The sequence below is a fragment of the Procambarus clarkii genome, chromosome 17, assembly GCF_040958095.1.
Source record: "Procambarus clarkii isolate CNS0578487 chromosome 17, FALCON_Pclarkii_2.0, whole genome shotgun sequence".
NCBI classification, from domain to species: domain Eukaryota; kingdom Metazoa; phylum Arthropoda; class Malacostraca; order Decapoda; family Cambaridae; genus Procambarus; species Procambarus clarkii.
Genome location: NC_091166.1, coordinates 40,224,583 through 40,250,436, shown reverse-complemented (window position 1 = coordinate 40,250,436; position 25,854 = coordinate 40,224,583). Strand labels below are relative to the sequence as shown.

Below are 25,854 nucleotides of genomic sequence, written 5' to 3'. Positions count from 1 at the left end.
AGCCTTCCCAGTTTGGTGCCTTTTGATAATTACCTTACCTTTGATGCCAAGTATTGCTTGGAGGGGGACTGAGTATAGATAAACATTTTGGAGGTTGTTCTAACTAGATAGTCTTCGCCAGTATGTTCCTTGCCCTGGTGGTGATGGTACTCCAGGGCAAATGATGATGTAACAATGGACCAACATTTATCTTATAATGATCAAACATTTCTTGAGCATACTTTGTCCACTGGGAAAATAAGATTCCTGTGATGCAGGGGTGTTAATGTCAACATTCCTTGTCAGTGCCTGGTACTGTCCTTGGAAACAATACATTACCCAAAGTAGTAACCAAGTGGTGTAACTCATTAAAACAATTACTTCCAAAAATCAGGAGACCATGAAGCTTAAAATCAACAATTAAATTATGAGGATGTTCTCAAAATATTTTCCTAGATAATTTCACTTGCTGCCTTGGCTATTACATAACTAAGTGAATTTTCACAACTTTCCTGAACTTTGAAATGAGATTGGAATGATGACTGCCTGAGCAAGCATACACAAGGTGATGGAGGCCAAAACCTTCAGCAGTTTCTAAGCGTTATATGACAAAGAGTGCTGGGAAGACGGGACACCACCAGTGTAGCTCACATCCTGTAACTACACTTGGGTAAAATAACTTACTTATTTTACACTGGGGTAATTACAATACAAGTGAAAATGCAAACTGAAATAGTTAAAGGAAATGTCCATCAAAAAGGCTAAAAATGGGAAAAACAATATGAAGTAAAAGGGGTAAAGTGAAAGGATAATGTAAGAGTGCTGCAGTATACAGGGAAAAATATAAGACCAGTGCTGTAGTACAGAAGCATCAATGAGAGTAAGATAATTTACTTAAGTCTCCCATGGTAGCACCTACCATAATGCCATGGTTGAACAAGTCTATTAATATTTACAAACAAGACCTTGGTAATCTGCTTTCATAAACCAGGTTTTAAATTTATTATAAAAAATCCAAGAGAATGCATTTATAAAAACATTCATGATTAAGCCTGCAAAAGTTGCAACATTAGCTCAACATTTTTTAACACTATTTAAACTGGGAAATCATACTAGACTCAAATGTTAAATTCTGCAATTCATTTTTAATTGTTCAGAAACAATACAACATAGATTTAGATATCCACGCTCTGTGTTTCCATATTATCATATGTAGCTAAAATATAGTTCCTTAACTTAGAATAAAAATAAGAGGTATATCTTAGACTCAAAAGAAATATATGTAGATGAAAGAAATTGGCTTTCTTCTGAATTAATACATGTTCACCCAGGTTCATAATCAACTTGTACACAAAACGCAAACATTGCAGAGCTTCTCTCCCCAGATATAAGATAGCTTTGAAGCAATCTGTGTGTGGTAACATTTTCTTGGAGAGAAAACTGTCAGGCACTGCACCATTTTACTTCTTAATCATCAACATCTGTAATGTGAATGTATCATAAAACCATTCATACTAATAAAAGGCACTGACATTAAACCAGGCACAATTCGTTAAAAATACATCTTGCTTCCCATTGAAATCAAATCATCCTCACTAAAATCCCATCGTTCACAACCATAAAACTAGAGATGTATTAAATTCACAATATTGCCAAATAAAAATAACTGATAATAAAACAATGTTTTCCATTAATATTATATATACTATGCCTGTACAAATAATATGCATGTACTGTATTTATTCATATGTATATACAAAGAGATTTTACATTCACTTACATTAAGCAAACCCAATCTATCACAGTTCTGTGCAGAATCAATATATTCTGCAATTGGACAAAACTTCAGCTTAATTTTGAGAACATAAATATGAACCTTAATATGCAAGTCATTTATGTACAAGAATTAAATTCTTTGAAAAATAGCACATTTAATAAACATTTATATTTTCTAAACTTAAGTACCCTGGTACTGTATCTAAAAATATTTTATGACCACCATTATGAAGTATGAAAATCTGAAATAGGTGAATTCTACATAGCTGATAAAAGTATGTACTGTACCTAAAAGCTAAACAAAATTACATGATTTTTCCTCAAATACTATCACAAAACTCTTAAGAGCTTAAAGTTTCTAGTTTAATTTTAGATTCTGGAAAAACGTAATGGCAAATTTCTTCCAATTGCTATGCTCCTACTGTAGTTGATAATGAATTACAAATTGAATTTGTTCATTTGATAATGAATGTTTCCTTCAGCACCAATAAAAATTAATTTTATTATTATTCATATACCTGTGTTTTGACAACATCTTTGAAGTTTTTCATCACAGAGAATGCCAGCAGTACACAATTTTATGGTTTCCAAAGGCAAAAAAAAAAAAAGGTTGATTATAATGAAATTACTTTCTGGTGGGTCTTGATTAGCTTCTTGGAGTCTAGGAACTTGGGTAGCCAAGCATGACCTACCAGGAGACAGAACAGAATCCGACTCTTTCTCGGTTAAGGGCAACTTGGGGATCAGAGATTTACACAAAACTGATAAAAATCCACCAGACAGGTTAGGAGAAATAAAGGTAGTGACTGAAAGAAAGAAATAAGCCCTGAGGCAAACACAGCAATAGACTATTAGTATGAGTGAATAATTTTTAATACGTCCAGCCATACTAGATGATGCACTCAGGTTACCCAGGGTCTCTGCTAGCAGTCCATTTCACTCATAAGCCACCAATACTGAACATCAAAACCATCACAAAAAGAAGACAATAGGGGGGGATGGAAGCTTATTCATATCGACATCTAGGCAGGGTAGGAAATGACTGCTCTAAAAAGATACATTAGAGCAAAATAAAATATATGAATTTGTCTGTGGCAGTGGAAGGCAGCACCAGCAGAACCCAGGGTAAAAAAGGGGCATTCAGCTTAGTAACTGTTGGACATACAGTCTGGAAACCTGGAACTACTCAAAATTAGGCAAAACACAAACCCCCCACCAATCAGCTGCAGAGTAAATAGCTGACCAGCAGGAAGAAAAACAGAAGACACTACCAAACCTGGAAAAGGGGTGAATGGAGCCACTGAGTTCAACTCTCAAAAAGGACAGAGAAGCAAGTCTGCAAGCATAATTCTCACAGGGACAAGCAGGCAGGCAGGTTCAAACCAGGAAACTCATATACACTACCCTTCAAGGCCCTACAGAGGTGTACCCAGCAGAATTGGAAGGGCCATATTACCATGAGGTAACTTACCATCTCTAAAGATGAGGGAAGAGACCCTAGAGCCCAGCAAGAGTAAACAAGGCTCCATGGGAATAATATGAAGCAAAATTTGCCATGTGAAACCCCAGAAATAAACTGCCCACATAGGGGGGAACTGAGAAATGGAGGAGAAAATGATTAACAGAAATTGGAAGAGGAAAACCCCCTATGTACCGTGGCCACAAAACAAGGCCTCCGACCTTGACCAAAACAGTTCAACCTGAAAGAACCTGAATTCAACAGGAAGAACCACTTCAGGTAGAACAAGCAATGGCAAACAACAGCCTTTTTCCCCCCTTCCCCAGGATTGAAGATCCTTAGTCACCCCAGAAACCAAGAACACCCCTATGTTGTGTGTTATTGATCTGTATATTATTAAATAAATGTGTGTAAATGGTCAATAATTTTTTTGGAAGCTTTAGCATTTTCTTTCTAACTTCTTATGAAATGTCAACATTCTTTTCCAAAAAACTTTTAAATATGTTTCAGTATGTTTAACTTAGAATGCCCTCATTCAAAGATAAAGGTAGAACTGTAATAATTTCATTTCATATCTGATTTCCAAAATAAAAACATTCTTTAACCTAAAACACTCATAACTTTATTAACAATATCTGTTATCATATTATCTTGGTAATGTACATGTCAAGGACAGTTTAATGACCAAAATGATACTACAGTATCAGATTATCATCTTGATATATAAACTTAAATCCAAGCAATTAACAAAAAAATTCCTAATGGCCATTCCAGCCATTATGCAGTCCTGACAGAGCCACAAGTTTTGAAATACATATAATACTGATTACTGACTGGTCAAACATTATCGGTAACAACTGAAGAAAGTCACAGTGTAATTAAGAAAAATGTGTGTGTGTGTTTTTCTGAATTATCAAATTATTATACAGTACATACAATATTCATTACTAGCTGTTCAAAATGCTTCTGCATTTAGTATTTCTACCAATAATTGTCACTGCTATTTTTTATTCAAACTATTTATTACAGTATTTTACATATTTTTCATTTCTCAGGGTTAGTCTTTTTTTGTTATTTAATAGATGGATACTTTTTTTATATATATAGTATAATATCATTTAAATTGCCATCCACACTTCCATGGAAATAAACATTCCATTCACCTGGGCTGTATGGGTCTCGAACTGCAGACCCCACACATTTGAAGCCGTAGCTTTTTCCCAGTTGTTTTTTTCCCAGAATTTTAAGTAGCTTAGAAAATGCCAGTTTGGCAGCAGGATACGGCTTCTGGAAACTTTCCATTTTAAGACTGTTCACAGCCAAGTTGATAGAGCTATGGCCTCACATGCGTGGGGTCCACAATTAGAGACCCATACAGTGCAGGTGAATGGACTATTATATCATTTATTTAACCACACTTCACCCCAAATGCAAATGAAGGTAAAATTATACAAATGTGAAAAATAAAGTAAAAATACAGTGAGAAATGGAAGCACAGGTTAACATAGTTTCTGACTCTTATGTATATAGTAAATCTAATATAAAATATTATACTGTACTTTCTTATGGAAATACTACCAATGGTCACAAAGTCTGTTCGTAATGGCTATCTAATAAAGTGTAATAATATACTTTGTAATATATAATATATATATCTGTAAAATACTGCATGTACAAAGATAATCACATAGAACTTGGGCCAACATCAGCATACGTGTGTGTATTGCTATAATGAAGCATTAGTAGTGCCCCTCTCTTTCCTCACCGTCATCTGCAACTCTTATCACCGAAGAATAGAGGTCATATATAAATTGTGATACAGTAATACAAGTGAAGATAAAGATACAAAAGTAAGAGTATAATTACTTAATAAAATATTGTGAAAATAAAGAATGCTATATTTTCTTTGTCAACAAGAGGACAATAGTTCTTTCTATATAAAACTGTCACACACACACACAAAACTCATGTTTTGTATATAAAGACAAATCACATACACACACATGTTATGTAATCAAAATTGAGAAAAATAATTAGCCCTCAATTAGGATTATAAAATTGCAGTTGTTGATTTAAGAGCTTTGACAACTCATGCAATGGATAAAGTTGTTACCATAAAACTGCATAGCAGTTTTATGGTAACAACTTTAAAAAACATACAAAACCTTGATACAGAAAATGTTCCAAGATTATCTACCCAAAATTTCTTCACCGGGACACTATGTGAGTGCTTGGATAACAGTCCTACAGAAAGTTAGCAAATTTTAGGATATATTTTAAGTAGATAGAAAGATTTGCAATATATCTCTGACCTAAATTTGAATATGCAGCTGTCTATGGGATATGTGCCCACACCTAAAGTATCCTCTAAAATTAAAAGAACAAAAAATCCAAAAACAATAAAAAACTGGATTCCAGACATTAGAAATATGTGCCATAATGAAATATTAAAGATTTCAATATGCAAAGGAAGGTGGTATACCTGGAACAATAACAACATGCAAGATGAAAAAACACAGAAAGGCTTTGTAGACCAGTATTAAATAAATAAAAAGATCACAGTACATAAAATGGTTGAGAAGGGATGACTGGACATACGGTGTGTCTTTAGTTATAAAGCGGTAAATGATTGAAATACTCCAAGACAAAGTTGTGGTAAATGCATTTAAAATTGTTCAATTATTCAAGGTAAAATGCAGTTTACAAAGACAGAGATAACTTGAGCATAGGCCTCTTTCTCTAACTACAAGTAATCACATAGGTAATAACATACATGACACATACAAAATAGAGAAAATATCAGACTAGCAATACAGTTGAAGTAATTATTTATAATGATGAATCGTCATCAGTTCTGAGAACAAAAAATCATGAATCAAATTGAATAATTCTACGATAGAATGAATAAGATGGAAAATACAGTGCAGTAATAAGATTGATAGACAATATCTGAATTGCCAGGGAGCCTTTAACACTGCTAACAAGAGACTAACTAAAAATGTAGAAACATGAGTATTAGAATTGGTTCTTTTTAATAATTAACAGGTAGAAAATAGAGTCAAATTAAGGAGTGCCGGACCAACCAGGCTGTGATGGATATGTGGGCTTGCAGGCCGCTCCAAGCAACAGCCTGGTGGACCAAACTCTCTCAAGTCAAGCCTGGCCTCGAGCCAGGCTTGGGGAGTAGAAGAACTCCCAGAACCCCATCAACTAGGTATCAACCAGTGTTGAAAGGAAGTCTGAATAAAAAGTTGGGTGTTACAGGGATGAGAAACATGACAAATGCTGCTTATTGATTTACCTAATTGGCTTATACAATATGAGGAAATTAATGCCTACAGGTACATAATAATAGATTATGCAAAACTGATGAGCAGAATAAGAACTGAAGAAAATTGTAAAATACTGAAGGAGGCCTTGAACAAACTTCAAGAATGGTTAAGTGTGTAATATACAGTAAATCAATTCCAACAAATGCAAGGCAATGAAAATGAAAATAGGAGAAAGAATACCAGAAAAACAGTACAGCATCAGAGGTGTTAGTCACTGATTTAAACACAAAAAATAAGGACCTAAGGAAAGACATCAAAGCATTTTGATAAGACTTTGTACAAAACATGCAGAGCAAATTGTTTCTCTCTTCCACTGTCTTTCTATTACACAACTTGATAATGGTCCAGGACTGATCAAAACGTCATTGTTTCTTCATTTTCTGATATGTGGTTTGTGACAAATATGGTAGGAAGTGCAGACTAGATGCAGTAAAGACTAGGCCATAGGCACAATCAGAGAACACTGCATGAACATCACAAGTTCATGGGTATGCAATATCCTACCAACAAGGTTCAGAATTATTGCCAGGACAAAAGTGCACTTGTTTAAGAAAAAATTATTTAAGTTCCTGCAAAAAGTACTGGCCCACATATCCACCACATTGGGCTGTGGTGGATATGTGGGGCTGTGGGCTGCTCCAAGCAACAGTCTGTTGGACCAGCTTATCACAAGTCAAACCTGACCCACTGCAGGCAATGAGTCACAATAACGTGGCTGAAGTATGTTGACCAGACCACACACTAGAAGGTGAAGGGACGACGACGTTTCGGTCCGTCCTGGACCATTCTCAAGTCGATTGTGTGACACAATCGACTGGTCAACTGGCCCACTGATTAAGGAAGCATTTTGAACATTATACCTTAATCCTGTATTAAATATAACAATGATGTGTAAGAGGTACAAAATGCTAGGATGTAAAGTAGTGAGAGCCAAATTTAAGTACCCTGTAATCTCTGATAAGTAAACACCACGATGGAACCCGCATCACATAAAACTAGAACAAAAGCTAAGAAATTTTAGAGATTTTTTGCAAGACTAGTACCTGAACTAAGGTGATTTAGTGATGAGAAGACGCTAAGGAAACTGAACTTCACATCATTAGAAAGGGTAAGAACCAAAGAATAAAATAACAATAGTGTACAGAAAATAATCAGGAATATAGAAGAGGATAAGGACAGTCTGTGAATAGGGGAAAATATGTGCACTCTGCCAATGCACGAGTTATAGCGATATATAAAAGTATTCCTTCAGTGAGTGTGGTGAGCAAGTAGAATGAACTAGGGAAGGAGGTAGTGGAGACTACCTTCATTCATGTTTGTGTGTACAACTTCAGAAGTTGTTGCACCAGACAACCAACAGCTGAGAGCCTGGGTTAAAGAGCTGGAGCTCACTTCCCACAAACACGTATTTATACCAAATACACACAAATATATATATATTTTTTATCATATAATACAGTACACAAGTCTAACTTTGATAATACACACATGTCTTTCTCATATCAAGTTGGTGACTTTAACATTCATATTGCTGGCTTCATAAAACAGTAAATATGCTGCTGAAGACTTGACAGCATCTCGTGAAAGTTCATAAACTTCATGGTCATCAAATTTATACCATTGTTTGTTGAGAACAGACTTACAGAATGCAGTATAGTGACCACCATCCATGGTGCCATAGTGGTTAGATACACCATATAGGTCAAAGTTTGTATACCTGCAACAAAAGTAAAAAATAATTATATAAAAATATTTTAAATGCTTTTTAACTTGTATAAGGCAGATGAAGGAAAGGGTGGAAAATAAAAATGAAAGATTATATGTGCTTAGGTTAGGTTTCCTTTAATTCTTGTACTATTTATACTTTATTGCAAAACAAATTTTCAATGATATTCAATCTAAAATACATATACAGTACTGTACTACTCTAACTGCCATAATTCATCTCACACACTCCCTATGTTTTAGGCTTGAATTATCAATCATTGCACATTATCTCAGGGTTACCAATTTCCTGCAAGCAGTTGCACTTGTGCACTTGTGTTTTGATGCACTTATACTTTCTGGTGGGGTTTTCTCTCTTATTCCCAAGCTCCTCTTACCTTGTAGATAAAGAGACAGGTCCTGGCTCCCAAGTAGGGTTCCAAGCCCTGGTGGGATTCCCAAAGGCTTAGCACCCTGACAGTTGAGTGGACAGCACTTTGGATTCTTAGTCTCGAGGTTCCGGGTTCGATCCCCGGTGCAGGCGAAGACAAATGGGCAAAATGTTTCTTTCACCCTGTTGCCCATGTTACCTAGCAGTAAATAGGTACCTGGGAGTTAGACAGCTGCTATGAGCTGCTTCCTGGGGGATGTGTAACAAAAAAGAGGCCTGGTCGAGGACCGGGCTGCGGGATCACTAAGCCCTGAAATCATCTCAAGATAACCCCCAGTGCTAAAGCTTGGGAAACTACTGAGAGGGCACTACTTTGAATATGTGTTTACCTGTAGATTACCTGTAGGTGGTTTCTAGAGTTGTTTGACTGCATAAGCCTTGTCTTCATGAGGTTATCTTGAGATGATTTCAGGGCTTAGTGATCCCGCAGCTCGGTCCTCGACCAGGCCTAGTTTTTGTTATACATCCCCAGGAAGCAGCCTGTAGCAACTATCTAACTCCTAGGTACCTATTTACTACTAGGTGAACAGGTGCATCAGGGTGATAGAAAATTTGGCCATTTGTTTCCGCCTCCACCGGGGATCGAACCCGGAATCTTAGGACTACGAATCCTGAGCGCTGTCCACTCAACTGTCAGGCCCCATTGTGATAATCCACAGGACAGGCACTGTCTTGTCATAATCCAAACCTTTAGAATAGATAACGCTGGGTGGGCAAGAGTATCATGAGCAGGCTAGCTAGGGAAGATAACCCTACACCCAAACCACAGACATTGAAAGTGCAGTACTGTACTGTACTGTAATCACACAAAGTGACTGGCATAAACACAATCATGAAGCATAAATAAAAATTAATTATAATAAAAATAACATCTCAAGCGTGGGGCAGAATGTCCCAGGAATGCCAAAACCACTTATAATTTCATAAAAAGTAGATTCCTAGCTCAGCAGAGGCACTATTGTTGATAAGAATGAATCTGGCTTAGAAGTGAGAGTAATGATAGCTGGTGACCCTGTTACTTGAGCTGCCACCTGGTGGCGAGCAGGCAAGGTTGGTGTATGGGTTGTTACCCCTGTACAACTATCACCTGAAATTTTAAAACTGTCTTGTTTGTTGTCTCTATGAGAATTGGGTGTTCAGGTGCTGTTCTAACTTTTTGTGTGGTGTTCTTCAATTTAAGTTGACCTTTATACTTCCATGCCTCTGTGAGAACACTGATTCTGGTTACTGGACCAGTGTGCTTGGTTGGCCATTGAAAGTCATCAAAGGCCTGATAGTTACTAACAGCTCTAATGAATCAATGCCTTTGCAATGGAGTCACTTAGGTTTACTACATTACAGAAACACACATCACTGATATACAGCATACAGGTTTGCATTATTGCACAATGAAAAAAGATACGTCAGAGAAAATGTGACTAGTAATTATAGAGAGAAAAAACTATAGCAAATACTATATTGTCAATTTGCAAATAGTGTACTCATGACTATTTCAAATAGTTATGAACGTGTTTGTGTGCACTTACCGGTTGGTTATGCCACATTGTTTTTTGAGCTCTAAATTATCCAGTGGAAAATCAACAAAATTCTGTTGTTTCTTCATTAAAACATCATGTTCAAACCTGCAAAACCATTACTGTTAATAAACTGTATAAAGCAAGATTTATACATGCAATATGGAATGACTGGCAATGGTCCAAATTATCTTATTGCCGTGGCAGTACAGAATATCTACTTAGCTAGACCATTTGAAATCTTAATAAGGAGTCAGTAAGAACATGCTGGAGGAAGCAACTGAGTTGGATAAGCCAGAAACAACACTTAATATCTCAAGCGTGTAAGCCTGATGAAAACGTTAATATTGAGAGAGGTAATTATTGTGCCAGGTGCACATTACTTCTGTATGCATCAGGTACAAAGTACAAATCTAACAAATATTGTTAAATTCCATGATTATCGTCCTGAGAATTTGTGTGAAAGCTTACCGGTTTAGATGCAAGATCAATATTGGGGGTAACTTCCATATGTCAAGTTTGCGTATGCAGTTGCGCATCTTTTTACACTTGGAGCACTTGTATTCTATATTTGTTTCTTTGTAGAAGTGATGAAACATATCCTGTCAATAAGCAGTAATTAAAAATATAAACATATTTAGAGTACAAAAAAGGTAATAACAACAGGATGAATACCAGTAACTGGCTATAAAACAAATTAAATATGATGAGGTACAATCTGAAAAGTTCAGACTGACTCGCACATGAGTGTCTTATGACTATCCTGAGTACCATGAATATACCCGAGTAGCCCTCACTTCTAAACTATAATTAGCATGCCAGGTATAAATGACTAGGAGGAGGGGCATAAAGAGCTCAATCTCACAAGCTCACAGGTAAGTTCGAGACTGCTGTCTTAAGGCCTGACACTAACCTTGCTGCCTGTTTCAATGCTATACCTCATTTTCTCTCCCAGCCCTAAAGCAGGACAGATCTTGACTAGTTGCAGCTTCATGGATTTAAACAGCTCAGCAACACACACACACATTTTTTTCTGTCTGATAAACCGTAAAGTTTGTACAACACTTCTTCATTTGGTACAGCCTTCCCTTTATTACTGTCTGGAACTGTGTAAAACTCCACATCCTTAGTGTGAGCAAATCTTCATCATTATGTATGAGTGAAAAGTGATCAAGATCATCATGTACAGTGGAACCTCAATACCCAAACTTAATTGGTTCTTTAAGGCTGGTCGAGTGCTAATCTGTTTGAGTGCTGAACAATTTTTTCCCAAGAGGAATAATGTAAGTTGGATTAATTTGCTCCAGATCACAAAAATAAATATATTAATGTAATAAATTAATTAAATGCAAATACAGTACAAACTCTATCTGCACTAAGGAAAGGTGATTGCACATGTGGAAAGTGGTAAGGAAGAGTGATGTTATTCTTTGGCAAGAGAATACCATTATAACAGCTTTGTCAGAGTGATGTTTTTAAAGAAAACTTTGCACTTTTCCCCTTTTGCACACATTTCTTTTATTAGATAACTTGATTTAGGCATACACAGTATTAAACTTGGTAGCAAGAGCAGACATGCAGGCACCACTTTCATATTTTGCTTTGAGTTTTTTTCATCTCAATTGTGGTTTTAACTAATTTTCATTTTTTTCTTGGTTCATATCACTAACTTTCACAAACTTTCTTAGGTCCCATGGTGACTTATTTACACTAAGAATGTCAAAAATATCCAAGAAAATACAAGAAAGTTTAGAGAAGTCTAGTGGTGGTGTGCACTTAACGACAGCTACTGGGAAACTGACTCATCTCGGATGTATGTTTACATTTGAGGGCCAGACAACAGGTCGACTACCAAACATGAACACAGCATTCAAGTGCTGAATTGTTTGTGTGGGGGGGGGTTGTTCGAGTACTAAGATTCCACTGTACAGTATTTAGTCACATTAATAAGTCTACTCAAGTTACAACTGCAATAATTTGTAAAGAACTGAGTGATAGCTACATTGAGACAATAGTAAGAGTTACTCTGCTTGGCTAGCTCTATGATTAAGACAAACTATTGGGGATATCATTTTAAGTACTGTACACAAAACAAACTAAAACAGCCTGTACCCATGAGCATAAATATATTAACTGTAAAAAACCATCCAACACACTTACTCTGAGAGAACACCTGCTAGATGAAGGAAACGACAGTGAGAGTATGGAAAATGGTTCAAAGGTGAGGGAGCGATTGCTGCAAGTACCGCACACTATAATGGAGCGATGAAGGCCATTAAAGATGGAATGGATAATGGACTGGTCTTGTCGTCTTAAATCCTCCATTACTTTCTCTGCAGCAACATAGTCAGGGAGGTCATCATTGTTTTGTTCCTTCATGGGGGGTTTCTTACCAACAACCTGAAGGAAATAAACAATGGTCCTGAGCACAGCCTTAGGTTGTTTCTTAAGTTGAGAATCCCGTGTCAAAAGCAGGATTAGTGAAGAGACATGTAGGAAAATATTGAGGCATCATCCTTGTAGGAAGCCATTAAACATATCTCAGGGTTACATAAGGTGTTAGGTAAACACTGAAAAAAATTGAATCCAAATCAGAATGACCATCAGAGCTTTATTAAATCAAGTTTTCATTTGCACTTCTTTCATCACTTCCACCCATCAAATATTTAAAGTAATCTTTTCACTTTTAATTTCTTCTTCACCATTTTTCATTCTTCCAAGTTTATATTTAATGCTTACATTGGTTTGTTCACCTATCACCTTACTATGCTTCTTACTTTTTCCAAAGAAGCAATTTTCCAAAACTCTTGAATGTAATGAAACGGCAATTTCTGGGTGAGCCCCAGTGGCTCCCCGAAGTAACCATCACTGATAGTCTACCATCTATGGGTTGCATTATCTGCAGAGTTCTATCTGGACTACAAGGGATCAAGAACCAGAACCCAGCCTCTCACAGAGGCACAGGGAACAGTGGCATTTACACTTTATATTTATTTATGCCACCACCAGGAGAGGCACCCAGATAGTCAACAAGACAAAAACAATAGCTGGCTATAGAAGAGACCATAGCCTCATGAGCTACCAGACGAACTACCCAACAATGCAAACAAGCGATTGAAATGTTTCAAAACAAATGCCAGCTCATTTGCCCTTCCTCTCCCACTCGTTTGGGGAAAGGGGGGAGGTAGCTCTCAAACAGCTGGTGGCACAGCCCTCAGTTCTATGGTAAATGTGAGACCCAGAGGGAGTGTGTCAGGGAGCCACTGGAGCTCACCTAGAAACTGGCATTTCATTGCAGTTACTGCTGGTTTTCTGGGGAAAGCTTCTTGTGGCTCCCTGAATATATATCCAAGGACAAAGAGGTGATCAAAAACGTGCCCAATCATTTCTGTCCTGCTCGAGATCTGAACCCAGGATTCTTGACTGAGTAGAGATCAAGCCTAACTGTACCACTGCAACCACTTAATATGGCTCCAATCATGTTCTTAATTATGTTTGTAGTGGATACAACATTAGAAGAAAGAGTTGGAGCCTTGAGAAAGTCACAGAGCATATTTAAATTCTATGGTTTGTTTTGTTTTGAAATCCCCTGGTTTTTATTCATTAATATGTGTGTGCTTCCTCCTTTGAAAATGAGGTTTTCAGACTGAGGCATTAGAAGTATGCTTGATGCATTGAAATGTCTTTACGGACAAGTTCTCTTGGTAATTGTCCTTCATATGACTGGTCAAAATTATAATGTTGTTCTGTCAAATAATGAAATTCAGTGAAAAAATGTGCTTTATTAATGTGACTCCAATCACATTTTTAATGATTTTTTACAAGAAGAAACAACTGAAGCCATGTATTTTCTGTATCTTTAAAAATAGTCTTACAAATCCCTCCAGAAGGGATCTCTGGTTGCAACAAATCCTAATGGATCAGGGCAAGTCCCATACTGTCTACCCAAATAATGTTGTACTGTATCTTAACTAATCTTTATGTATTAAACCTAATTAAATGTAAATTACCTTGTTCAAATCTTCATGTACCCAATCCATTAATTTAATCAGAAATTCATGGGAATCATGCTGATCATAGCCCTGAAAAGGTTTGTGAAAGCGGCCCACTGCACTCTGGAAAACAAATTAAATTCATATTATTAACAAAGGATATAAAGGCTCGACCTAATGTGTACACAAGATATAGCATAAGGAAAACTAAAAAAATATAACATATATAGTACATGATACAGTAGTTACAAAACAATAATAGACTTTACGAGTCCTACGAGTCAGTTGCTCCCTTAAGGCAAGGTCCTGTTCTCAAAATCAGGACTATGCAAAGTTAAGGCAGGTTCCCATCTTGCAGTGATGCAACAAGTGTCTTTCCAAACACCCTTCTAAGTTCATACTGGTGCAAGGAAGACACTGAATAACTCTTAATTTAGCCAGAGACATCAGAAAGATTTTTTTCAGTGTCAGGAGAGAGAACATATATAATTTGCCAAGTGAATTGGTGGAGACAAACTCCATTCACAGTTTAAAATGAAGATATGACAGATCCCATCAAGATCCTATACTAGTGATGTGGTCCAGTGGTGGCTGGAAATCCACCAATTTCCCTCTTTCCTTCCCTTCTTGCTGTAGGATCTTTATGCTTTTGGTTTTTGTTCTTGAAGATGCTTGGTGGGAAGGAAAAGATGGAGTCTTCAGATATTTTTTGTTAAGGTTTTGTTAAAGAACCAAGTCCCAGCCAAAGCCTTCTGCTCCTCTGCATATGTCTATCCATCTATCTGTCCATCTATCTATCCATTTATCCATCTACATATCCATCCATCCATTTGTCCATCTATCCATGCATCAATTCACATATTCAAACATCTGTGCATTCATCTATCAATCCATCTATCCATTCATCTACTCATCTATCCATCCATATACTGTATCTACATCTACAAATTTGGGCAAGGCCAGCCCCAAGCACCTGGCCTCCAGCTTTGGACAGACAGACATTCTTACAGATAAGCCCACTGTACAAAAGAAACATTGAATTCTTAAGATAAACATAAGCCACATAACTGAATATCTGTGGTCCCCACCTGCTCATATAACCTGTGGCTGGGATCAGTCAGTTAAGACGGTGATAAGGTTGAGTGGGGGGTTTGGGGAGTTCCGTTGAGGTGTCCATTCAGCCACCTGGTGGTAATCAGGAATAGTGACCTAGTACACCATTCAGTAATTGGCTAAGTCACTGCTTAGCAGTACCTACAATGCCAAACATAATTTTTTAAAGGTATTTACATATATGTAAATGCAGTGTCCAGCCGCACTGTGGGCCGAGTTGAGTTTCCTCCAGTGTTTCCCCTGCATTACTGTTTGTCAGAGGGAGCAGTTTGAAGATGTTCCCACAGTACTGGTGTAAAATGTTGACCAACCTTGACTGCATACGATTCTAATCATGGGTCAGATGGACTTACCTTTAGAAGCAACTGAGTGGGATAACACTGAGAATTGACTAACCTTAAGATCCCTCATAGCTATCGATCGATACTGCCCACACCACAGTGCTCTAATGACTGCCCCCACTTCTTCTGCTACTTCCCCACGATATTTGCTGTTCGAGTTGATGTCATCACTGAATAAAAATGAACAAGTGAAACATGCATGAATAATTACCGGCATCATAAGGCTTTAATAATAAACAATTGGTAAAATGTTCTGATGTTTAGTTTTCAGATCTTTCTGCTTTCATTAATGATAACAAGTACAACATAAAACTCTAATCCAGAATTATAGCATCTTTATGAACTTAATCCAGTTTCTTTCCAATTCAGCTGGATTAGAACTGACAATTAATTGTTTAATGGTTAAATCTGAAATGAAAAATCCAATAATGTGATATAAAATTAAGTTGTCAAAATAAGAATAAACAAAAGTTCACCCACCTATAGGTGCCTTCTATGAAGTACTTGACCAGTGGTGTGGTGTTGTTCAGACATTGTATCACAGAATTCATGTAACAGGTATTGCCCAAGTTTTTCAATCCAGTTTTTGCAGGAGGCTGATGAAAATAAAATCGGCATTGATTAGAAAAAAAGGCGACACTTGTTTTATGTTCTACTCATACACAGTACAGTATATTCTACCTGAATATGAACTATTTATACAAAAACCTCAGTTTTAAGACAATATCACTTTGTTGACCAGACCACACACTAGAAGGTGAAGGGACGACGACGTTTCAATCCGTCCTGGACCATCCTCAAGCCGATTGTTAACTCGTCTCAAGATTGTTGAGACTTGATCGTCTCAAGACAATCGACTTGAGAATGGTCCAGGACGGACCGAAACGTCGTCGTCCCTTCACCTTCTAGTGTGTGGTCTGGTCAACATACTTTAGCCACGTTATTGTGACTCATCGCCTGAATATCACTTTGTATTTTGAAGTTCACCACTTGATCACTTTGCTTACATAATGCCTTTGACTATTTGACTTAAAAAAAAAAAAATCTTATTTACAATAGGATTCGAGCAACTGATGTGACCTAGTAGCTAGGCACAACCCCAGTGAGTTAACCTCAGGGAGTCACCAGGCTGCTCCCCCAGGAATCAAGGAAAACATTTCACCACACTATGCCACTAGAAAATGTGATTCAGGTTTGAGACAAAATCCTTCAGATACAGACAAAGTAAACAGCAGAAGGAAAGAGACAAGAATATAACTTTCTCCTGTAGATAGTGTATCTTTCTATACATTAATTACTCAACTATTTGTTTATCTTTATTCACTACAGCAAGAGAATTTAACATTAGAGGCTCACGTGAATTAATAACTTATAGTGTAACTTACCTCAAAGGTTTGTGTTGTCTGTTGGACAGGATTACTACAGTACAGTCCAGTGCATGACTGTCCCCAAGTCATGACTAATTAATCATAATACGCTTGACAAGCTTTTCTTGAACATTCACTTTTATTTGGTTTGAAAAATAATCATGAATACTTGAGCACGGCTATTATGTCAAAATTTCTGTTGATGGAAGTAAAGTACTGAACGTGTTCCGTTACTCTGATGTTTGACAATGAAGGGCATTTAATATCACACTGCACTGTTTATTCTCACTCACTCTTATCATTATATGATATTTTCAAATAGTCCCTTAATGAACTCTTTGGAAGACATCTTTTATATTATAATTACTGTCATCACTTTATCTTGATCTCATAGTTTGTTTTGCATACCTGGAGCATACTTGGAGAGGGTTCTGGGAATAATTCTACTTCCCGAGCCCAGCCTGAGGCCAGCATGTTAGAGAATATCGTGTGAACATCTATAAATATCAACAACAATCAGTGTACTAACATATCCCAGTTTCTAGGATAATGAATTAAGAGAACACAAAAATTAGTACTTGTCACTTTACTTCAGGAGTGGAACTGTCCAATGGCAGATGTCACCAATGTACTGAGACCCCAACAATGCTGACTCATACAAGTGCTCCTTTGTTGGTATTCGTACACAACTGGAACGTTAAGCCCCGAGTCCAGGCACACATGACACATTTTACTCTCTTGCTCCACACTTCTTACCAGTATCCTAACAAGGAAATGACACAGACAGACAGGCGGGCAGAACTTTTTTTGGGCATCAGTAACCACAAATAATTATATGAAGACAAGGCCTGCCTACACAAGAAGAAAATACCATAATAAAGTACAGTATGAACTCATATTAGGTTTTTCTAGTATACTTGTATCATTATTCTGCAGATTGCGATATTCTGCACATTGATATTGTGATCCTGAATTGACTAAATTAGTTTACAGGAGGAGGATTCAAGAGGAGAATTGTTAAAAGATAAAGAAAACTATGTATCATAAGGTCTCATTAAATACATTAACACTTGGTGTAGATAAAAACTAGATGAATACTCACATGTATTTAGCTCTACCTATAGCTAACCATAACTTTTTATGCACATGTGAGTATGAATGTTCATTTTTAGTAAGTATTCATGTCCACAAGTTTGTATGTGTGCACTTACCTAGTTGTAAGAGTACATGCCTGAGCAATTTAAACAACATACATAAACACATCAGACAGCCAACAGCCACACAATCATTGCTTATGGGCTTAAGGTTCAGTCTGGCAAGGTCAACCACTTGCGGGGCTTCACCCCCCCCCCCCGTACTCGAACGTCTCGCAGCTTAGCACATCAACACTGATTATTCACATTATATTTACATCAACATATTACCTGAACTAAATTGGATTAGGATTGAATCACATTTGGTGGCTTTTAACTCGTGTATTATATATAACTACAGATACTGTATTCTGGAATTTAAGGGCCTTCTCCACATGGCCCTTGTGGAGGAGGAGGAGGATGGCAGACCTGGACTCCAGGTGAATTAGATCAAGGGTTGTTTACCTGGGCCAACTTTTGTTTCCATTGTCTTTTATATTTTAAATTAATTAGGAGCAGTGGTTTGAATTGTTACGCCGATGACTTTCCGAGCAGTAACCTCAATTTTAGGCACATCTTTGACACCCAGCTCCCTTGCCCATTGAGAAAATTAGATTCTAATACCGGTTTCTGATAAGGTGCATAAATCTCACGGGCCTGGAATGACTGGGAGGGTCTGGAGTACTTGGCTCCTAAGCTCCAGCTAGTTACTTAGGATTTATCCAAAAGAAAAAGAAGCAATACTGTTCCCTGTGATAAATAACTAATATAAAGCCAAAAAGATCTAAACAAAATTAAAAGGATTCTAAAATTAATTTACATACTAATATTATATATGACTTTAAATATTCTGAAAAGCTACTCACCACACTCCCATATCTTGGTTCAAAATTTCTCTGCCGAGCAGCATTAATATTTCTTCGCTGTGGGGTCCCTAATGGCTTGAGACCTCGGTCAAAACTTGGCATTGTACTCCCAAAAGTCATTTTATCATCATCATCTTCAAGCTGAAAAATAATAACATCTTATAATAGAATCACTTAATTTTCTAAATAATGGCTAGTTCACAAAATGTATCTAGGCCTTGCTTATACTGTACATACTCCATTTTCATCGATTACGATCAAAAGAAATAAACCAAAATCCACCATTTGCTACATTAGAATGTCTCCCAATTCATAATGCTCCCCATTATATATCCCCAGAATCCTCTCCTAAGGATCCAATCACACTTATAACTCTACACCGTGATCCAATCCCTTTGATAACACACCCATAAATCCAATTTGGAGGAAGTTTAAATGTTAGTAATGAATCCAATCACTTCCATAATGATAGTCAAGGAACCAATGACTTTCATAGCCATCCTAAAAAATACAACCATAACCCTCCTCAAGGATACAATCACCTCCATGAGCATCCTCAAAGAATCTGGAGAATGATGAATATTGTCTCAATATTTAAGAAAGAGAACAGATATGACGTAATAAGCTATAGACCAATTATAAATAATTTTAATACAATTATGATTAACAATTAAAATCATGCTTAAACTTGATTGAATTTTATGATGGATTCACCAAAATATGACAAGAGAAGGAAGGATGATTGGACTGCATGTTCCTAGGTCTGCCAGAAAGCTTTTGATAGTTTCTCATAAAAGACTAATACACAAAATGAAGATTTCACAGAGGATAATAGGAAAAGTACTGGACTGGGCCCAGGAGTATATGAAAGACCAGACACAAAAGGAAAGTGGTACTCCACAGGGAGCTCTGTCCTAGTACCACTGCTCTTTGTAATTGATGTAAACAACCGAGATCTCGGAAAAAGGAGTGAGTTCGCAATGTTTGCAGATGATGCAAAGTTAATAATGAGAATAAAAACTGAAGAGGACTGCATGGTGCTTCAAGCAGACCCTGACAAACTTTACAAGTAGGCAGACAAATGGCTGCTGGAATTCAATCTAAGTGTAAAATAATGAAAATTGGTAAAGGGGACAGGAGACCTGTATTGATCTACACCATAAGAGGAAGCCAATTACAAGAAACAATGAGAGAAATAGACCTGGGAATAGACAATCCCAACACTAACACCAAAAGATCATTTAAACAGGATAACATCAGCAGCATATGGAAAATTAGCAAACATATTAACATTATTTAAGAATCAAAACAGCGAGGCTTTTAAGTTCATACACACACACACACACACACACACACACACACACACACACACACACACACACACACACACACACACACACACACACACACTGTCTATGTGAGACCATTACTTGGGTATGCAGCACCAGCATGGAACCCACACCAGCATAGAACCCACACCAATTTTCTCAAAGAAGCTTGAGAAAATTCAGAGGCTTGCAACTACATTAGCACCAAAACTGAGATGAGGATGGGTTGAGAGAACTCACCCTTACAATCTTAGAGGAGAGGAGAGAGAATATATGAGGAAATATGATCACTACATAAAAGATCCTAAGGGGAAAAGACAAATGGACATTAGAAGTCCATTTAAATTAAGAGGTAGGACAAGGAGACATCAGTGGAAGCTCAACTATAGAATTGAGTCATAGATAGATGTAAGTAAGTTCTCATTGCAGATGAAAAATCACAATAACATAGCTGAAAAATGTAGACCAAACCACACACTAGAAATTGAAGAGAAGAGAAGCTGAAGTTCTCATTCCCTATATGAGTGGTTGGTAAGTGGAATGCATTGAAGGAAGAGGTTGTTGAAGCCATTTACATTTACAACTTAACCAAAAAATGAAAACGTTATTGTTCTGAGAAGTAATTAACATGCCATGCATATGTGCTTAGGAGGCAGGGCATAAAGGGCTAGAACTCACTCTCCCATAGTCATGGGTAAGTAAACACTTAACAACTCAATCATTTCCATAACCATCCTTCAGGATCCAATCACCTCTGTAACCATCCTCAAGTATCCAATCACTTCCCTAACCATCCTCAAGGATCCAATCACTTCCCTAACCATCCTTCAGGATCCAATCACTTTCCTAACCATCCTCAAGGATCCAATCACTTCCCTAACCATCCTCAAGGATCCAATCACTTCCCTAACCATCCTCAAGGATCCAATCACATCCCTAACCATCCTCAAGGATCCAATCACTTCCCTAACCATCCTCAAGGATCCAATCACTTCCCTAACCATCCTCAAGGATCCAATCACATCCCTAACCATCCTCAAGTATCCAATCACTTCCCTAACTATCCTCAAGTATCCAATCACTTCCCTAACCATCCTCAAGGATCCAATCACTTCCCTAACCATCCTCAACGGTCCAATGACTTGTTTAACTCTCTGTAATAATCCCATCACTTTAATAATCCTTTCATATTTAACATTTTTTTCACAAATGTTTATTAAGAAGTTCAGACACTGTCATATCTCACATTATCTTGGCTCTGGAAAGCCATTACTTTTCACTGCTATCTGTAGATCAACTTAGATAGCTCCCACCTCACATTATCTTGGCCCTGGGAAGCCATTACTGAGGGCAAACAATTATAGTACCCCCTAACAGTGGTGATGCAACCAATGCTATATACAGAATATTAACCAGCATGATGCAAAGCTGCATCGACAAACTATGTAGATATATTCAATCCAGTTACGAATGATAATTATTTAAGCACATTATTCGTTAACTCGTAGCATTACAGTTTTTGAGGTCCCATAACAAAACTGGGCACAAGAACACACATCAAAGTTACTGTATTTACACCGACATGGTAAGAGCCCACATCAACAAGCAGGGCCTGGATGTTAGGAACAGTTTGAGTGCCCACACACATCTAATGACTGGGTATAGAACCCCTGGGAATGTAATGCTGGCAAGACTAACATCAAAATGTTTTCCCATACAGTATATGGTTCTTATGTGTACCAACCAATCATCTGTACTAAAATACTCTCAGTTATAAATCATATATATTAGCATTATGTTCCCACTTTCATGGGATGGGAAGGGATCAACGTGGAAGAAACAAAACGATAATACAGGAGAAAGCAACAGACACCCACTTGTTTTCAGTGTCATGACTATTCATCTCTTGCTAGGCCTGTCTCTCCTCCTACTGTCTCCTCTCCTCCTACTGTCTCCTCTCCTCCTTAAAATTCACTTGAATCCTCTCTCTTTACTACTCTTATTATCCTCCATTAATTTCAAATGACCAAACCATTTCAGTATAATTTCTTCAATCTTATAAGTTAATAACTCTTGACTTTGTAACTTTCCATGGCATTTATATTCCTTACTCTATCCTCCTAGCACCACAAATGCATCTTAGGTGCCAAATATCCACCGCCCCATTTCTGGCTTTTTATACTTGTGTTGTAGCAGTATTTAAAACTGTACATAATGGTATTAGAGACTGTACCACACTCTTTTTATGCTGCACCATTACTTTACTTTTGTTGAGACTCACTTTTAACAGGTTTCTCTTACATTCATCAACCATACTCAATCACTTCCTGCCAAAAGATCTGCATCATCTACATGCAGTACATCAGGTTTGATACACTTTTACTGTTAAATAAAAGTAAGACAATATGGGGACAACTTGCCATTTAAATGACCCATTTATTCAATATTTACATACCAGAGGTATTTCATTAAACTAAACAATCATCATTATCTTATTTACTAGTTTCATGGGGAAGGAAGGCATCAGCATGTATAGAAGACTGAAAAGCAGTAGAGTGAGAAAATACTAAACCTATTTAAAATTAGGTGCTAAATGTAGCCCCAGTGGTCACAATATCTTAAAGTAATGTTAATTCAACAATGAATTAATGTTACTCTTGGATATTTTTGCCCAATGGGGTGAAACCAGCCTTTTTTTTTTTTTTGGTGGTGGGATTAAGTAGCTACCAGAGTTAAGTGCAGGTCCAGCCAAGGCTTATTCATGCCCCCATGCCCCCTGGTGTACTTTCCTAAGGTTTGGCTCATCCACCACAGTGCAAGAGGTGGATGTAGTGTCCACCTCACTGTCCACCACATGTAGAATGTAAATGGACAGTGAGGAATAATGATGTAAGAATAATATGGCTAATAAAGCAAGAAAATACTGAAAAAGTAAGTTTAGAACACCTAAACAGTTTGAACACGATCAGAAAACAAATGACTGCTTTTGAGGAATACTATACACAGGTAGTGGAAGGGCAGACTGGCTAAGAACAAGCTGGATGAATGCAGTGATACAGTATGTGGCTAAAAAAGGAGGGTACAATGGAGGATGAAATGGTGTTGTGCAAGAATAGAAATGCTTCTATAAGGCTCTGAAAATGCTATCATACTAGTAAAGGATATATAAAGCACTTATTATAGGCAGATAAATACGCTTAAGAGTCTTACCTGAGACAGGTTGAATGCAGAATGTGACCGCTTGAGATTTGACCCAGCCCTAACTGGTGAGGAACGAGGAGAGCCTCGTAGTTTGGTAGTGTAAGTCTCGCCACCAGTACCTGAAGAATCTCAACTTATTGTACTTTAACCAATGGTATTATGCCGAGGTATTAAGCATCACTGTTTTCACCATCTCTGTGCCATCATATCTAATGTAAAGTGTGCATCAAAGCTGCATCCAAAAATGTTCTGTATTTCATTTCTCTCCATTACATATTGTAATCTTTGTCTTCAACTGACACTTACACCTCTCATTGCCTTCACCTGCCATGTTTACATCTTTCATTGCCTTCACCAGAAATATTAATTTGTAAATAATTAACAAAACTGAAAAGTAAATAAGACGGATAGAAATTTCAACGACATCAACTTTACTAATAAAGTTGAAAGTTAAGAGATGTTGAAGAAATATCTAAGACTTGATTCACTTATTATTTAGTTATAGAATAATTTCTTGCTAAGTGGAAGTTTTCCAATTTCTCTAATAAAAAACCAGCGTTGAATGTAATGGAGCACTACTTTCTGGGTGAGCCCCAGTGGCTCCCTGATGACTACTATGCTGGTACAGTGCTATCAGACACAGGATTCTTTTAGGCCTACCTGGGACCATGAGCCAGAACCTGGCATCCTCTAGAGAGAAGCAGGGACCAGTGGCACTTGATAATATTTCTATAAATTTATTCATGTCTGTCACCCACCTGGAAAGCACCCAAAAAAGTAGGGAACCAAAACAGACCACTGCTGGTTAGAAATTAAACTGCAGCCTCTAAACTGTCAAGAAAAATTCTACCAACAATATAAACAAATGATCGAAAATTCATGAAACTAGCACAAACTCATTTTCCCCCCTCCCCCCCCATGTTTGGGGGAAGGAGAGGGGCAACCCAGGACAGCTGGCTGCTCCAGCCTCAGTTATATGATGATGGAAACACTTTTGACTCCTTAAGGGAGGGAGTGTGTCAGGGATTTAAATTTAATTAATAAATTTAATTACAAAGAACTGAGGGTGGAGCAGCTGGATGACCTGGGGTGCCTCTCTCCCTCCCTCCCCCCCACCCACACTAGGGGAGGGGGGGAGCACCCAATTTGTGCTAGTTTCATAAATTTTGTATTGTTTGTTTACATTGTTAGGGAGTTCTTTTGATGGATTGGAGGTTGCAGTTTTATTTCTAACTAACAGTGGTCAGTTTTGGTTTCCTGTTTTTCTGGGTGCCTTCCCCGGTGTGTGCCAGGTATGAATAAATTCATAGAAATTATATAAAAAATGCTACTGTTTCCTGCACCTCTAGAGGAAGCCAGGTTCTGGCTATTAGTCCCCGGTAGGCCTAAAAGAACGCTGCGACTGATGGCCCCAAGTAGTTTGACATTATCAGTATAGAAGCTTCAAGGAGCCACAAGGGGCTCCTCCCAGAAAAAGCAAATATGATAGTCAATGGATCTGGAAAGTCAAGTAGAAAATTCATAGATAAAAACAGTGACAATTAGTACTGCACTCACCCTTTGTCTTCAGAGAGCGAGATTCCCCATCCACTCGTGATCTCCTTTCCTCAAGTTTTTGCCTATAACGAAACCCTTGCTGTAATTCACGATCATATATATTATTTCTTAACCAAATTATGTTATTTTCTCTCAGGTAGTGTGGTTATGAATATCATTGAAGAATATAAAGAACTGTAGTGTGTATTCTAATTCAAGCTGTTATATAGAATTCCAGTATTTCTCGAAATGTAGATAAACCAAGAAAATACTAAATTTAATCTATTTTAAACTTTCTCACAACACTGTACTGTATAAAAAAATACATTTGACCTTTTTACTCATATTAAAAAATAATAATTTTTTAGCATATTTTCACATCCAGTATAGTTTATATAAACTAGTTTTCCTAGTCAAAATAGGAAGTAAAGTAAGACAATTTATCTTGTCACCTCTCTATTTCAGCCTCTTGGGCCTTCTGCTCACTTAACAGCTTCTCCTTTTCTGCCTGCTCTTTCAGTCTCTTTTCTTTTTCTTTCCTTTCTTTACGCATACGTTCTACTTGCTCCTGTAGAGCCTTTCTCTTGTCTTCTTGCTTCTGTAGACGATCTTGATCCTAAAAAAGATGAGAACATAAGCAAAGAAGATTAAACCTGAATTTAAGATATACAAACTTACCATATACATGGATCACATATTAAATGATTTAATTACCTATTTACAATCTTATTTTTAATGTGATGATTAATAAAGCTATATTTA

At 37.2% G+C, this 25,854-nt stretch overlaps 1 protein-coding gene across 2 annotated transcripts in view; it reads right to left on the bottom strand.

The window, feature by feature from the left end:
- Positions 1-1,099: 1,099 nt before the first annotated feature.
- The window catches only part of LOC138365522 (ubiquitin carboxyl-terminal hydrolase 8-like), a 39,586-nt gene continuing 14,831 nt past the window's right edge, over positions 1,100-25,854 (bottom strand). For both annotated transcript variants that reach the window (XM_069325871.1, XM_069325872.1), the window contains exons 12-22: positions 25,545-25,708; positions 25,114-25,175; positions 23,566-23,675; positions 19,028-19,168; positions 16,142-16,257; positions 15,717-15,831; positions 14,226-14,330; positions 12,376-12,615; positions 10,687-10,817; positions 10,228-10,323; positions 1,100-8,263 (exon numbers count right to left, since the gene is read on the bottom strand). In XM_069325871.1, the coding sequence (XP_069181972.1) occupies positions 8,044-8,263; positions 10,228-10,323; positions 10,687-10,817; positions 12,376-12,615; positions 14,226-14,330; positions 15,717-15,831; positions 16,142-16,257; positions 19,028-19,168; positions 23,566-23,675; positions 25,114-25,175; positions 25,545-25,708 (1,500 nt within the window). In that variant the 3' untranslated portion in view covers positions 1,100-8,043. The remainder of the gene's footprint in view (positions 8,264-10,227; positions 10,324-10,686; positions 10,818-12,375; positions 12,616-14,225; positions 14,331-15,716; positions 15,832-16,141; positions 16,258-19,027; positions 19,169-23,565; positions 23,676-25,113; positions 25,176-25,544; positions 25,709-25,854) is intronic.